The 13944-nt window shown below is 52.2% G+C and overlaps 8 protein-coding genes across 8 annotated transcripts; 3 read left to right on the top strand and 5 right to left on the bottom strand.

Annotated features, from left to right (window-relative positions):
• Positions 1-61: 61 nt before the first annotated feature.
• Positions 62-1768, bottom strand: CC77DRAFT_1029656 (hypothetical protein; the record flags this gene model as incomplete). Its single annotated transcript, XM_018526534.1, has 3 exons — positions 62-109; positions 173-1108; positions 1163-1768. The coding sequence occupies 3 exons, from the start codon at positions 1766-1768 to the stop codon at positions 62-64; spliced, it is 1590 nt and encodes a 529-aa protein (XP_018388009.1).
• Positions 1769-2271: 503 nt separating this feature from the next.
• On the bottom strand, positions 2272-3250 carry CC77DRAFT_1059477 (hypothetical protein; the record flags this gene model as incomplete). The annotated part of the gene is made up of 2 exons (XM_018528239.1): positions 2272-3173; positions 3220-3250. The coding sequence occupies 2 exons, from the start codon at positions 3248-3250 to the stop codon at positions 2272-2274; spliced, it is 933 nt and encodes a 310-aa protein (XP_018388008.1).
• Positions 3251-3716: 466 nt separating this feature from the next.
• Positions 3717-5261, top strand: CC77DRAFT_1007110 (FAD/NAD(P)-binding domain-containing protein; the record flags this gene model as incomplete). The annotated part of the gene is made up of 1 exon (XM_018523462.1): positions 3717-5261. The coding sequence occupies one exon, from the start codon at positions 3717-3719 to the stop codon at positions 5259-5261; it is 1545 nt and encodes a 514-aa protein (XP_018388007.1).
• Positions 5262-5883: 622 nt separating this feature from the next.
• CC77DRAFT_739792 (hypothetical protein) lies at positions 5884-6811 on the bottom strand. Its single transcript, XM_018533005.1, has one exon. It carries the CDS (start codon positions 6543-6545, stop codon positions 6003-6005), a length of 543 nt encoding a protein of 180 aa, XP_018388006.1. The 5' UTR covers positions 6546-6811; the 3' UTR covers positions 5884-6002.
• CC77DRAFT_930812 (signal recognition particle protein) lies at positions 6582-8249 on the bottom strand (the record flags this gene model as incomplete). The annotated part of the gene is made up of 2 exons (XM_018534182.1): positions 6582-8117; positions 8172-8249. The coding sequence occupies 2 exons, from the start codon at positions 8247-8249 to the stop codon at positions 6582-6584; spliced, it is 1614 nt and encodes a 537-aa protein (XP_018388005.1).
• A 183-nt stretch (positions 8250-8432) lies between these two features.
• On the top strand, positions 8433-9634 carry CC77DRAFT_1018600 (Rrp15p-domain-containing protein). The gene has a single exon (XM_018524654.1). The coding sequence runs from the start codon at positions 8470-8472 to the stop codon at positions 9535-9537; it is 1068 nt and encodes a 355-aa protein (XP_018388004.1). The 5' UTR covers positions 8433-8469; the 3' UTR covers positions 9538-9634.
• CC77DRAFT_1018598 (ferredoxin) lies at positions 9586-10824 on the bottom strand. The gene is made up of 2 exons (XM_018524653.1): positions 10217-10824; positions 9586-10164 (listed from the first exon to the last, which is right to left on the bottom strand). Exons 1-2 carry the CDS (start codon positions 10483-10485, stop codon positions 9816-9818), a joined length of 618 nt encoding a protein of 205 aa, XP_018388003.1. The 5' UTR covers positions 10486-10824; the 3' UTR covers positions 9586-9815.
• CC77DRAFT_1018597 (mitochondrial carrier) lies at positions 10625-12859 on the top strand. The gene is made up of 2 exons (XM_018524652.1): positions 10625-11156; positions 11213-12859. The coding sequence occupies exons 1-2, from the start codon at positions 10746-10748 to the stop codon at positions 12383-12385; spliced, it is 1584 nt and encodes a 527-aa protein (XP_018388002.1). The 5' UTR covers positions 10625-10745; the 3' UTR covers positions 12386-12859.
• The last annotated feature ends 1085 nt before the right edge of the window (positions 12860-13944 follow it).

The following is a 13944-nucleotide window of genomic DNA, read 5'->3' as shown; positions in this document are numbered from 1 at the left end:
CTATATATACAAGAATTAAGTCATGACATGAATCATGGAATGCTCCCCCACCCTAGTCAGACTACAAGGACGCCCTCGCCTGTCCAACAGACGGCTTTGCCTCAGGTTCCTGATGAGCTCCAAGTATGAGGTGATTCAAAGTGTCGACGATGTTGTCAACGGGGGAATCTACCAACCACCCTGCACTCTGCAAACCATGCTCAAACCTTTCCATATCGGCTTGGGTAAGGCTGAGCATAACCTCATACGGCTCTCCTTCTTGCCCTTCTTTGTCTTCTTCCCTGGGCAGAACCACGATGCCACCCTCGCTTACCCAAGCCGCCCTCCGGATTGCAGTTGCGTTAGGCGTACTAGTTCCAGGAATGTACCATTCACGGTCGGCGCCCATCCTCTGCCAGCTAGTGATGTACAGATCCGGACCTTTGGGGAATCTCAGAAGAGATTGCTGGGCTTCGGTGGGGTTAGTAAGAACGCTGTTAATTTGCGTAATCGCCCACGCCGCATCAACAGCATGCAGAGCATCTGTGATCTTGACTGCAAGGTCCTCAAGGCAAAAGCTCTGCTGATCTGCAGGAACAGTCATTGCCGGAAAAAAGTTGTCTGGAGCATGGGGTGCTTCCTCTCGCAGCGAGGTTACGCAGTCAGGTACCCCATTCTCAAGATCGAGGGTAGGTAGGGCAGACAGTACGAGGTTTCCGAGATAATCCGGCGATGAAAAGGGAGGCGGAAGATATTTTCTAAGATCTACAACGACGGCGAGTGTTGACTGCTTGTTGCCTGAAGCAGCTAGCGATGTCGATCGAGCATGTACAATGTTTCCCCAGATAATCGCTGACAGTGCGGTAAAGATAGAGATCTTTCTGCCGGTCTTGGTCGATAGCTGATTGCGGAGCTTTTGGAGAGCTGGCGATGAGAAGCGGAACATGTTCGTGATGACCTTTTGTAGTCCTTCGTCCGGTCCCTTGCGCAGTTCGTAACGCTTGGCAAGTAGCGGGTTCCCTGACTTATCTGCAAAGTTGTCTGCTACACCGGCTTCTTGGACCAGCGTTGCGAGTGCGCTTCGAGCTGATGACGGGTCTGGAATGTCGTTCCACTCATTAATAATCGCCTGCAGTGGTTGGAGCTGATCTTTGTAGCTGGGTGCTCGGTAAAATTTAGGAACCCTAAGCAATGGTTTGCTCGCTTGAGGATGCAAGGCTCGTACTGCGTCACTCCATATTTTCTGGATCCTTGCGTTTCCCGTCCCGTCAAGAACAGCGTGATAGAACCAGGCGCTCAGCACCAAGCCTCCAGGAATGAATGTAGCCTGGGTCGCGAAAACTGGAACTGGACCTTTTTGCAATGAAGTCATCCTCTCGGCGTATGGGTCGTTGCCTAATCCAGCGTGGTATTTCAACTCGTTTGGGCAAAATATGGTAGCGGGCAACTCGCCGGGTGTGAACGCGTCTTCGGCAAGAGCATCGTAGTCGTGTTGTGCGTCATCGTAGCTAACCGTGAAGACGCGACGGGCTTCCGCTTCGAGATCGATGGGGTCGGGGTAGCGTACTCGAAGAAGTTCCGTAGAGGGGTCGGGAATGTCTACCGTGCCGGCAAGATAGGGAAATCGTCGCAAGACTTCCTTGAAGCCCGTGTGTAGCGCTTCTTTGGCTGCGTGCGCGTAAGTGATGTCTGGGAACGGAAAGATGATGTAATAGCGTCCGTATACGCGTATGTGAGGTTGTTGGTCGAGGTGAGATAGCTCTAGCTCTTTCGTGGTGTCGACTGGCATTTTGGAGAAAGAGGCCTAGAGAAGTTTACGAAAGTAGGTGATTTCCGTTTCTGGTCCTTTTCTGTCGCAAAGGCCTTCAAGGTGTGCTGTAAAGGTACGTCGACAGTTGAGTTGTAGTTGGTTGAAGTGCGAGAATCTCCAAGAGGGTTCCAAGAGAATCTTCCAGCTAGTATAAATACTTCGCGGTTCTGTGTAGTTACACCTTGACGAGGTAGCGCAGGTGAATGCATCGCTTTGTGCTGTGCAGTCACACTTTGACGTGATAGTACAGGTGAAGGCATCTTGGTTGATCGTAGTTGCAGACGGGTGCTGCTGTGATTGATATGCAACAAAAGACAAGCAAAAAGCACATTGCTTTAATCTCCGAGCTATGACATGGTTCTGAACATGCGCTGGCGATCCCGTCACACGGAGTGCTTGATGGGGCTGAAGCTATTGGGCACGGGCTGCAAACCGTCTGCGGATTGCGTGGTATGACAATCAGCGGTCTAAGCAGATTAGGTTCATGCCAGACGTCGCTCGAGTCCGATCATGGTCTTCTGGTCAACCTGTCCGCCCAACACGCCAGCCTTCTGCAATATACCAACGGTCTTGTTGACCACCTCCTTGTCTACGCCCTTGACATCTTTGGCAAAGCGAACAGTCTTCAGCCATTCTCTCGCGTCCTCTTCTGAGTAATCGAGCTTGGTGCTGATGTACTGCACAGCCTCTTCCTGATTCTCTTCAAAGTGTCTAACGCCCTTGTTGACCTTGTCCATGACGTCGTCGAGCTCCCCAGTAAGCACTGGTTTGCTTGCGTTGGGCGACGAACTCCAGTTCTTTGGGTTCAATAGATGGTTTGCAGCGACGATCTTCCAGGAAGACCACGGCGTGTAGATCTCACCAATGCGCTTGATCTCGCCGTTATCGTAGTAGCGCTTCGATGTAAAGTGCTCCCACATGAAGAAGTCTGCTGTGCCGTCATTGACTCCATCGCGGAGGTTTGCGAACGTGTTCAATGGCTCGACTGGGAACGGCGGGCTGTCCGACGTCGTGTCCAGCCACCCTTGCTGGTCAGCCAGCACGAAGCTCATGACGTAGCTTCCACTTCCAATTCTTGACACGCCGACCTTCTTGCCCTTCAGGTCCTGGATCCCGTTGAGCTCGTTTCTACGGGCACCTGTCGACATGGCCCAGCACAGTGGAGTCTCAACATAGGTACCCACTATGCTGAAGCCAGCGTCCTCCTTAGCTGCCTGTGCTTTTCCCAGTGCCGCTATCCAGCCTTCGGTAAGACCAACACCAATGTCGATCTCGTTGGACTGCAGAGCGGTGACCATGTGGCCTGTACCGCTGGGGTAAGGGATGAGCTTCGCATCGAGGCCATAGTGTTTCTTCGCGAACTCGAGTGGGGTGGAGAAGTGTTCTGTTACCGTTAGCCGGATGTGTAGAGTGAGTGATGACGCGCTTACCCGGTACGAATCCGATGCGTAACGGCGCCATGGCTGCACTGTGGGTTGAGAAGCTTCGGACTGGTCGCGGTGCTGATGAAAGGCGTGCAAGTCGCAGTGTGCGCAGCATTGCTGAGTATGTTTCACAGTACGAGAAGCGGACACAGTGAGGGGAAACTCCAGTGATGAGGGACGACGGACGCGCTGTAGGGCCGAATCGTCAATATACAGCCGGTGGTATTCGTCTTGCAGCTTGACGCAGCTGCCCTCCGAGGTCGATGATGCGCAACAGCCTCGCCTAGTTCCGATCGGAAGACAATTCCGACAAGCCCCGAATCTCGGGGGCTCTAGCATCATGGCCATCTGAACATCTCAGCGTCATCTCCTATTGCCGTTTCTTCCCTATGGTCTCTTTTGTGTTTTCGCGATACTCTCTATCTAGAACTTGCATTAGATCGGCGCTCAACCCCCTAACATCTCTCCTGTCTCGTCTTTTCGCCACTCTAGAACCACGTACAATGTCTTCCGATAGTGACAGAATATCAGTAAGAGCTCGGACGATCGCAATAGTGGGCGCAGGGCCTTCAGGTGTGGTGGCAGCGAAATACCTCCGTGCAGAGAAAGCATTCGACAAGATTGTGTTGTTCGAACAACGAAGTAGACCAGGAGGAATATGGATATATACAGGCGAACAACGAGACGAGAATCTCTTCGACATACCCCAGACTAATCCAAACAAAGATGTACAAAAGCCGGAATGGCAGTCTAAAGAAGCAGTAGCGAATGGGAGTATCGATACCAATGGGATAAACGGCGCATCAAGAATACCTTCATTCTTATCACCAATGTACGAGAAGCTGGAGACGAACATACCTAGGGGATTGATGGGCTTCCAGGATCTGGACTGGCCATCTGATAGCCAATTGTTCCCTACGCACCAGACGGTCCTCAAATACATCGACGACTACTCTGCGGACGTCCAAAATCTTGTTCGATACTGCACACAAGTGACCAGTATCAACCCAGTTGATCCGAATAAGACTAGCAGCTCATGGACCGTCACGACACGGAATCTGATCACGAACCAAGACACTTCCGAAGTATACGATGCAGTGATTGTAGCAAACGGCCATTTCATAGTTCCCTACATCCCTCCCATGGATGGTATCAAGGAATGGGCCGCACAACACCCTGGCCGCATCAGTCATTCGAAATACTACCGCAAACCCGAAGACTTCAATACTAAGAAAGTAATCGTTGTAGGCAACTCGGCATCAGGCGCAGACGTCAGTGCCCAGATTGCCGAGTTCTGCCAAAAGCCGCTGCTATGGTCTACACGCTCACAGTCTATGTTTAGCGCTACGCATGGAACAGCAGGTGAAGATCAAAAGAGACGAGAAGTTCCGCCAATAAAGAAGTTTATTCCCGCTAGTAGAGGTGTTATATTTGAAGATGGGACGGAAGAGCACGACATTGACGCTATCGTTTTTGCTACAGGTTACTTCTACAGTCTGCCTTTTCTACAAGATGTGAAGCCTGAACTCATCACAACCGGCGAGAGAGTAAACAACACCTACCAGCACCTCTTTTACGCGCCACGGCCTACTTTGAGCTTCTTAGCCCTAAACCAACGCGTAATCCCTTTCCCTATAGCAGAAGCGCAATCCGCCGTCCTTGCACGCGTGTATTCCGGTCGGCTTTCCCTACCACCACTATCAGACATGCGCAAGTGGGAAAGAGTCATAGAGGAAGAAATGGGCGCTGGGCGAAACTTCCATCTCTTACCCTTTCCTAAAGATGCGAATTATATCAATGCAATGAGTAGATGGGCATTGAGTGCCGAGAACAAAGAGGGCCTGGAAAATGAAGGCAAAGGAAAGATACCGCCCATTTGGGGCGAATGGCAATACTGGTGCCGTGAAAACTTCCCGAAGATACGACAGGCTTTTGGCAAGATGGGGGAGAAGAGAAGAGAGATTAGAGACGTCAAGGAATTAGGCTTTGACTTTGAAGAATACCAGAAAGAGCAAGCACAAGAGAGTAATGGCGACAAGAACAAGTAGAACGAAGAGCTGAGATAGGAACGACTGATTGAGGAACTCTCCGTCCTGCGCTAGACGCATAGCTTATACAGATTCATACTGTAATGTCTGTGATCTAGCAATCTCTCTTACCACCTTTCGCCACACAATCCCACTTGTCCGTACATTTTGAGCCTCCTGGTTACTCTCATCCTTTCAACAATAATTATTTCCTCTTTTGGTGATTATTCAAAGAACATGCTAGACAACTAGCACATCGAGCAGTGCTGTCATGGTGAATTTGGAGTAACGGATCGACTATCATGCATCATCTTTCCTCCACCACAAGACTATCTCCTCTCCATCCTCGTCCCAGTCATCTAGTCCAAAGCAGCTCGATTGCTGCACAGTCAGCGGTGGTATACGCCTCAAAAGGCCCCTCCATAGCGCTGTCTCATTTACACCCGCATCCCAACAAACAATCACCCTTCCCACGCTTTCCTCCCCAACTTCTTCATCCCTATCAACAAATTTTCTCACGATGAACTGCCCCAAGTAACGAATCATATGAACAGATGTATGGTGATTGTTCGGCTGTGACTTCTCCGGCATCCGTTGAGGCGCTGGCATCCGCTGTGGTTGCAGAACGATCTTGAGAGTTTCTGTAAGAGGCAGCCTACGCATTCTCAGCACTTCCGCCAAGAACATTCCTAGTGTGATTGGATTGCGGATATTCTGAGGACTAACAGGAAGTGAAAGTGTCATGGTAGTGATAGCCAACAGTCAATCACCTTTTTGCGGAACGTTGAACTCGAAGTCTATTTGTGGAAAGTGGATGCGTAGGTCAGATGTCATCTGTGTCAAGTGCTTTTGGTGGTAGAATGTGACTTCCTCGATACATTCTTTAGCTAGCTGACGATTGACCTTGAGTATGGAGGAGAGGTCCTGTGACGCACGAATGAGGTGCGCGAACATGTTGTTACGGACTTCGCGAGGGAGCTCTAGTAGAAGAACCATGTTCTGATGCCAGTAAATGATAGCGGGTAGTGTGAGACAATACCAGAGGCTTATTCGGAAGTTATATGTAAACACTTCAACAACCCAAACAGTGTTGAAGGTATTGCTGTAAGGGTTCAGAATCCACAAACCGTCCTCCTGGAAACAGCTGGCATAGTCATTCTTATCGGACCAAACATAATGATCGAAACTTGTTGACAGGGAGAAGATCAAAGAGGGAAGCAGGCGGAAGTAGTGACATACGATGTGTACCTCAACGCAGAGAATCCCCCAGATGTGATAACAAACCCGAACGCCGCGGCTATGCATCAAAAATCGCAAACTGATATCCTCATAGCTCTGACACTACCTCCTCCCCTTTCCTTGCCCTGCACCAGCACCACCTCCACCCATGCCCGGCATGCCACCCATACCACCCATCATCTTCATCATGGCACCCATATCAGGCATGCCACCCATTCCGCCTAGGGCTGACATGTCGGGCATGCCGCCACCGCCGCCTCCACCGAGCATCTTCATCATAGCACCAATATCTGGCATACCACCGCCGGCACCGCCGGCGCCTCCTCCCATACTTTGCATGCGCTTCTGCATAGCTGCGAGTTGTTGTTGCTTGTTTCCTCCTCCCATGGCACCTTGTGCTTTCTGCATGTTCGCCATTCCACCCTTCATCTTCTTCGCCATACCGGCCATCATACGGTGTTGGGTAAGCAGTTCCTCGACTTCACGCACGGAGGTACCGGAGCCACGAGCGATGCGTGTCATACGTGTGGGCTGATCAACGAACATCTTTCCATCCGACTCTAGCTCTTTCTCAGTCATACTGTCGCAGATGTAAATCATGCGCTTGAGCTTGGTACCACCCTCCTCATCGTCCATACCACCCATCATGCTGCTGAGACCGGGAATCATGCCTGCCATCTTAGACAATGGTCCCATCTTCATGATGTTGGAGAGCTGATCCCGCAGGTCCTTGATAGTGAAGATTCCTTGAGTGATATGCTTCATGGTGTCTTTTTGGTCGAGTTTGAGCGATTGCACGTGTTCGACAAGCCCTTGCACGTCTCCCATGCCAAGCAGTTTCGAGACGAAAGCCTGTGGCGCGAAGCGCTCGAGATCCAGCATGTGCTCTCCGTTTCCGAGGAAGACAATGGGCGTGTGCGTTGCTGCGACAGCGGAAATGGCACCACCTCCTGCTGCTGCACCGTCTGTCTTGGTAATGACGATAGCTCCGAAGTCTGCAGCCTCCTTGAAAGCGCGCGCTTGCGACTCAGCAGCCTGACCGATTGTTCCATCCAGCACCATGATTGTCTGATCGGGAGTCACGGCATTCTGAATCTGCACCATCTCGTCGAAGAGGTCTGTCTCTTGTCGGTGACGTCCGGAGGTATCCACGATGATGATCTCGAAGCGCTCCTTCTTGAACTTCTCCACACCCTCGGCTGCCACGACGACAGGATCGGTCTGTGTATGGCTACCGTAGTATGGGATCTTCGCCTTGGTCGCGTTCTGCTTCAGTTGATCGAAGGCACCAGCACGGAAGGTATCGGCGCACACCAGACAGGCCTTGAAGCCTCTTGCCTGGTACCATCTCGCCAGCTTTGTACACGTTGTCGTCTTACCCGCACCCTGCAGACCAACAAACATGATGACGTTCGATTTGCCCTTGCGGGGCTTGAAGGGTTCGGCGTGGGGGTCGACCATCTTGACGAGTTCATCGAAGACGGCTTTCTGGATGAGGCGCTTCTTGTTCACACCTGGCGCGAGATGCTTGAAGTCAACGGCTTTCTTGATCGATTGTCGCAGGTTCATGACGAGTTTGACGTTGACATCGGCTTCGACGAGGGCGTTGGAGATCTCCTTGACCATGGCTTCGAAGGCCTGCGCATGTTAGCCACCTAGCATTATGTCGCGCTCTCCTGTGGCGGCACGCACCTTCTCATCGAGGTTTGGCGACCTCGTGAGGTCAGTGACGGCGGCATTGATGCGCCGCCCGAGATCTTGAAGCACCATAGCGGCGGTTGTTAAGGGGGTATTGGGGGTTGGGTGAGGTTGTAGGGTGTTTGGTGCTGGTGATCTCTCGTGGTGTTCTGTGGGGAATCCAGTATGGCGGGGCGCGCTTGCCGTCGTCCACGGTCGGTGATTTGGGTTGCTAACGCCGACGCCTCTGGAACTTTTTTCTGCGACCGCGCTCTACTTGCGACATTCACAAATCTCGACATTCACAGCCACAATGGTCAACACATCGCTGAAACGGAGACGGACCGAGGAGCAGTTGCGCGGAAAGGTGCCCAAGAAGGAGAAGAGAAAGGTCAAGAAGCAGAAGAACTACCACAGTTCGAGTGACGAAGAAGAGGGCGCCGCGCGCGATGCACCTCGGCGCGGAAGCAGTCTAGAGCCAGAAGAGCCATTCCAGCCTTCGGGTGTCAATGCGACGTTGCCCGGAAAGCAAGAGCTGTCAAAGCAACAGCTGAGGAAACAAGCAAAGTTTGAGGCCAAGAAAGCAGCACAACAAGCGGCGGCAGCAGAGGAGTCTTCAGCCAGCGACGACGAAGAAGAAGAGAAAGTTCAAGCAGCGCCACTGAAGAAGCCTGAGCCCAAGTTCAAGGCTAGCATACCAGCAAAGGCGCCAGCAAAGTCTGCCCTGAAGAAGACTGCGCCCGTCGACCACGAAGCGCCATTACCAAGCGACGCCGAGGATGATCAAGACGACTCTGAACCTGAAGCGGATGAGTTCTCAATCGCCGACTCTGAGTCGGATGCTTCCGACGCCTCATCTGTATCCGAGACCTCAACCACTGCCGCGCGCAAAGTACGAAAGCGAAACGACCCCGAGGCCTTTGCCAACTCGATTTCCAAGATTTTGGGTTCAAAACTGACAAGCTCAAAACGTTCCGAGCCTATCCTGTCCCGCAGCAAAGATGCCGCAACCGCCAACCGTGAGCTCGCCGACTCCAAACTCTCGGAGAAAGCGCGCCGACAAATTGTTGCTGAGCGCAAGGCTGCACAGGAGAAAGGTCGGGTGAAGGATGTCTTGGGCCTCAACGACCCAAATGTCAGCACGGCTGCCACATCAGCAAAGGAGAAGGAGCTCAGGCGGACGGCACAGAAGGGTGTCATCAAGCTGTTCAACGCTGTAAGGGCGGCGCAAGTCAAGGGTGAACAGGCGGAGAGAGAGAGCAAAGCGGGTATGGTAGTTGGCATGGACAAGAGGGAGGAGAAGGTTAAGGAAATGAGCAAGCAGGGTTTCCTAGATATGATTACTGGAGGGCAGAAAAAGGAGGGCAGCGTGGAGGCTTGAAGACACTTCAGTATGCATAGTTCGGCGTTTGGGGACAAAAGAGACATAGTTTCAGTGTGTTCATGATACCATTTATTATACATAAATTCAGAGTCGTGCTCAACGCCAGTCCATCTGCAAGCGGAGTTCTCGTATAATACATGTCGTCTCAAATGCTGAGTATGCGATGCGATCCCTAGACGCTGCCAATATGACCGTGTGCAGTGTCGTTCCTTGATGTATTCTCACCACTACTACATCCCTCTCTCGATACCACATGTTGATCTTCTTCAGTTGACTCATTTGCTGTCGAAATCGCTAGCCTGCAGGTTCCTCGTCATGCTCGGTAACCGCACGACCAAGCCATCAAGCTCTTTGCTCATCTTGACCTGGCACCCCAGGCGACTGGTCTCAGTAAGACCAAACGCCAGATCCAGCATGTCGTTCTCGTCGTCATCTGGCTCCTCCATCTTGTCGTAGTAAGCTTCGTCTGCTACTATGACATGGCACGTTGAGCAGGCGCAGGATCCGCCACACGCGCCTTCCATCTCTATGTCGTTGGCTTGGGCGATGTCGAGAAGGTTGTCGCCGTCGGCTACCTCGAATGTCGTGGCGTGGCCATCTTTGTCTATAAAGGTTACCTTGCGTCTGAAAGGCGTCAGTCATCTTGTGTTGCTATGATTGGGTGCATTAGACGCACTCTTCACCCGGTCGGGGTGGGTCTAGGTGACCGTGGCGGGATGTGGGAGACGAGGAGAATTGGCGGCGGTTCCTGAGCCATGACGGGCTTGTTGCTTTGATGACACTCGATTGTGATAGAAGGGACGATGCCATCATTGGTGTGTGTAGAGACTTCTGACATGCCGATGCCGTCCAATTGCTGGCGAACCTCTGAGGACTCGACGATGCACCTCTTGCGCCCGCTATCCTCCCCTCCAAAGCGCTCAAACAAGCTCTTCTAACAGCCATGGCGGGAGTGAAAGCCTGCGAATTGTCTGAAATTGAAAAGGGAAAGGAGAAGGGTGTGCAGAAGCGAAAGACTCGCAGTGTTTGCAGTGTTACCAAGAGTCAACGCGCGATAATTCCGAATGCTGTGAGACGTCAGAAATGTTGATGCACAGACCAGGCATGACCCCGGTCGATCTTCACAGCGCATCCACCACCGCGGGTAAGAAAACGATAAACATCCCCAGCCTCACGTAATCTTTCCCCGAGAAACGAGAGATACAATGGCGACCTCTCGTGATGCTCCGAACCCCCTAAGGCCCTACTATATCCCGCCATCTATTGGGCCCCCTCCCGATGTTCCGCAGAACCAGACAAGCTCGTCATTACCGCCCGCTTTGAAGCCCAGTGCCAGTAGTAAATCAAGTCTCGGCAGTCAGGCACGCGACATTCTGTCCGATCTCGACTATGACTCGTACTTTCCAGAGACGTCGCCTTCAGTAGCTGGGCATGCAAAGAAGCTGCTCGACCATGCCTTGTGGAATTACACAAGCGTCCTGTTAGCCCAACCATTCGAGGTTGCGAAGACGATATTGCAGATACACGAGGCAAAGGGACAACTAGCAGGCTTGGAGGGAGATGTGCTCGGCCACAAGAGCAGGCCTCAGAGCTTCGCGAGCGGAAAGTTTGAGGATGTATGTATCAGACACTGGGCGGGGTCTGACACGTGAATGTGGGCTAATGGACGCAGTATCCGCCCTCAGACGAGGAGTCGGACGAGGACTCGCCGTCATACTTCACATCTACTGCACCGCGTATGAACCCCACCTCACCCTCGCCATACTCCCCTTCCGTCGAACAATCGAGGTCCCCACGGAGGCGCCAGAGACGTCTCGATAGCCGGTCACGGTCACGAACACCCACACGACCCCCACCATCCGCCATACGCAAACTAGACCTCAAACGACCAGACTCGCTTCTTGAAGTGATAGCACAGCTATGGCAGAAGGAGTCGGCGTGGGGGGTGTGGAAGGCTACAAACTGCACTTTCATCTACAATTTCCTGCTTAAGACGACTGAGGGATGGTTCAGGAGTCTGATCTCGGCCCTGCTGAACATACCAGACCCAGGCCTGGTAGGATCAGCAGGAAGCGGCATAGGAGGTTTGGATATACTGGATAGCCCAAGCCCACTGACCTCACTCGGTGTTGCTGTCGCAGCTACGGCCATCGCGGCCACCCTCCTCGCACCCCTCGATATGGTGCGCACCCGCCTCATCATCACACCCATCTCCTCTTCCCCACGATCTATATACCCTTGCCTCTCTCTTCTTCCCTCCTTCTCTGTCTCACCCAGCCTCCTTCCGGCTACCATAATGCACGCATGTGTGCCCACACTTATCTCCTCCTCAACACCTCTCTTCCTCCGCTCGACACTGAGCATCGACCCGATCCTCACGCCTACCACCTACTCCTTCAGCACATTTCTCTCCTCCACAACTGAGCTATTCGTCCGCCTGCCTCTTGAAACCGTTCTCCGGCGCGGCCAGGTCGCTGCCCTGCAGGACCACGAAACCCAGCGTCTAGCTTCTGAGTACCAGATACCTCCTAGCCGGGCTAAAAGCCCGGCCTATGGTCTGGATAAGCCGAGCTCCGATCAGAGCTTCAAGACGATCGTGGACCCAGGTCAATATAGGGGTGTTCTGGGTACTATGTGGTTCATCGCTCGCGAGGAAGGCATCTCAGTTCAGACCGCAAATGCTGCCAAGGCCGCGAGTGCAAAGGCAATGGGCTTCTCAAGGCCGCCGCGCACAAGGAAGGGTCAGGGCGTGCATGGTCTATGGAGAGGATGGAGAGTGGGTGTTTGGGGTTTGGTGGGCATCTGGGGCGCTGCCGCCCTTGGAGGTGGCGGCGGTGAATTCTAGGTCGAGACTAGAAGGAGGCATAAGGCATGACAGCGTCGTTGTTGCTCATTAGATCATGTTGTTTTGTCACGATTTTCATATGCGTATGTTAGGCGATGCTATATACACCACCACTCTTAGCTGTCATTGAGAAGTATACGTTTCGTATTCGTTTGGTTTCTCTATTCTTCTGGGTTGTCCGATCTTGACACCTGCTCAATAAAGTACCTTGTTGTAGCATGCCTTCGGATCACACGGCAGTTGATATTACTCACACAGCAACACACCCTTCCTAGAGCATATTGACGACTCTTAGCATTTGACAAGTACCCGTCAACAGATGTGATGCCTATGTCCCCATTTCAACTTGGATCTGGCTTCACGGGGGGAAGTGTGTATAAGTTTGTCTTGCCCCCCAATGCTGTTGGTGTTGTATAGACTAGCCTGATACAGCCTAGTGGTATCCTTACATAGAAGCCACGAACTACATGGACCGCAACTCTTCACCAACCACCAGCTTGCCTTCACAAGAATCGTTGTCAATTTACTAGATGCAGATCCGTTATTCGTTCTAATCTCAAGTGATTGTGCGACTGTACCAACGCCTTCCCCTTTCCCAGTCGGCCTGAGGTACAGTGGATCGACTCCATCTAACAGCCCGATATGAATGAGACGCCTGATGTGGCACAGCGTATGGCTCGCCGGCACAGTTCTCTTTAGGTTTCCATGAATCAAACGCTCAAGCTAAATGAAAGCGGGAGCTCGCATTCGGCACTTGGTTCCGAAAAACTTATACGCTGAGACAGCATACCACACTACAGGTAGTTCCCCTTATCATCGGCATGCATGAACTTCGTTACATGTCACCACTAGCGTCGAATCTACCCGCTGTCTCCACCCCGGTCTGTCTGGTTGCTAGTCAAGGCTTGCTTGATCCGACTTTGCCAGCCAGCGTCTGCACCCAACATGCAGTGGATTCCTAATTACAAAGGATCACTTACTGCGGCTGACGATCAATCTTTCGGCGTCTACTTTATAGGTATACTGAGAGATGACTTGCAGCATGATAAAGCTGTCACATGTTTGCCAGTATATCTAGCATCCACTCTCTGAACAGCCGGCCATGGCAAGGCTTGCGCGCAGACTACAATGCCACAGCGAGCTCCACTGGCGGGTCCGACACACTGGCAACGACGGCGGTCGCGCAAACTTTCGTACGGAATGCTAGTCTCGGGTTCAGTGGACCTGATGTTGTCAGACAGCGGCCCGTCCGTTATAACCACCGGTTCTCTATACACAGTCCGTGCACCCCGAACGTCGAATCACAACCATGGAAATTCACATTCTAGCACATATTAGGGAAGACAAGGCGTCAAAAGTTTCTAAACGAAACAGCGCTACGTCCGTCAAGCCCATAACAAGGACACCAGCGTTTCGCCACTTCGTGAACTGGAACGGAATGTTAGTAGACGACCTTGGCAGGACCCGAAGAAATCACTACCGCATTGACTTTGATTTACCAAACAAGCAGTTCCCTTGCCTCCTGAGATGATTCGAACGTTTTCACAAGTGCTGCTATG

The sequence above is a fragment of the Alternaria alternata genome, assembly GCF_001642055.1.
Source record: "Alternaria alternata strain SRC1lrK2f unplaced genomic scaffold CC77scaffold_6, whole genome shotgun sequence".
Lineage (NCBI taxonomy): Eukaryota > Fungi > Ascomycota > Dothideomycetes > Pleosporales > Pleosporaceae > Alternaria > Alternaria alternata.
Note: the sequence above shows the minus strand (reverse complement) of the source record. Positions and strands in the feature narration are given on the sequence as shown.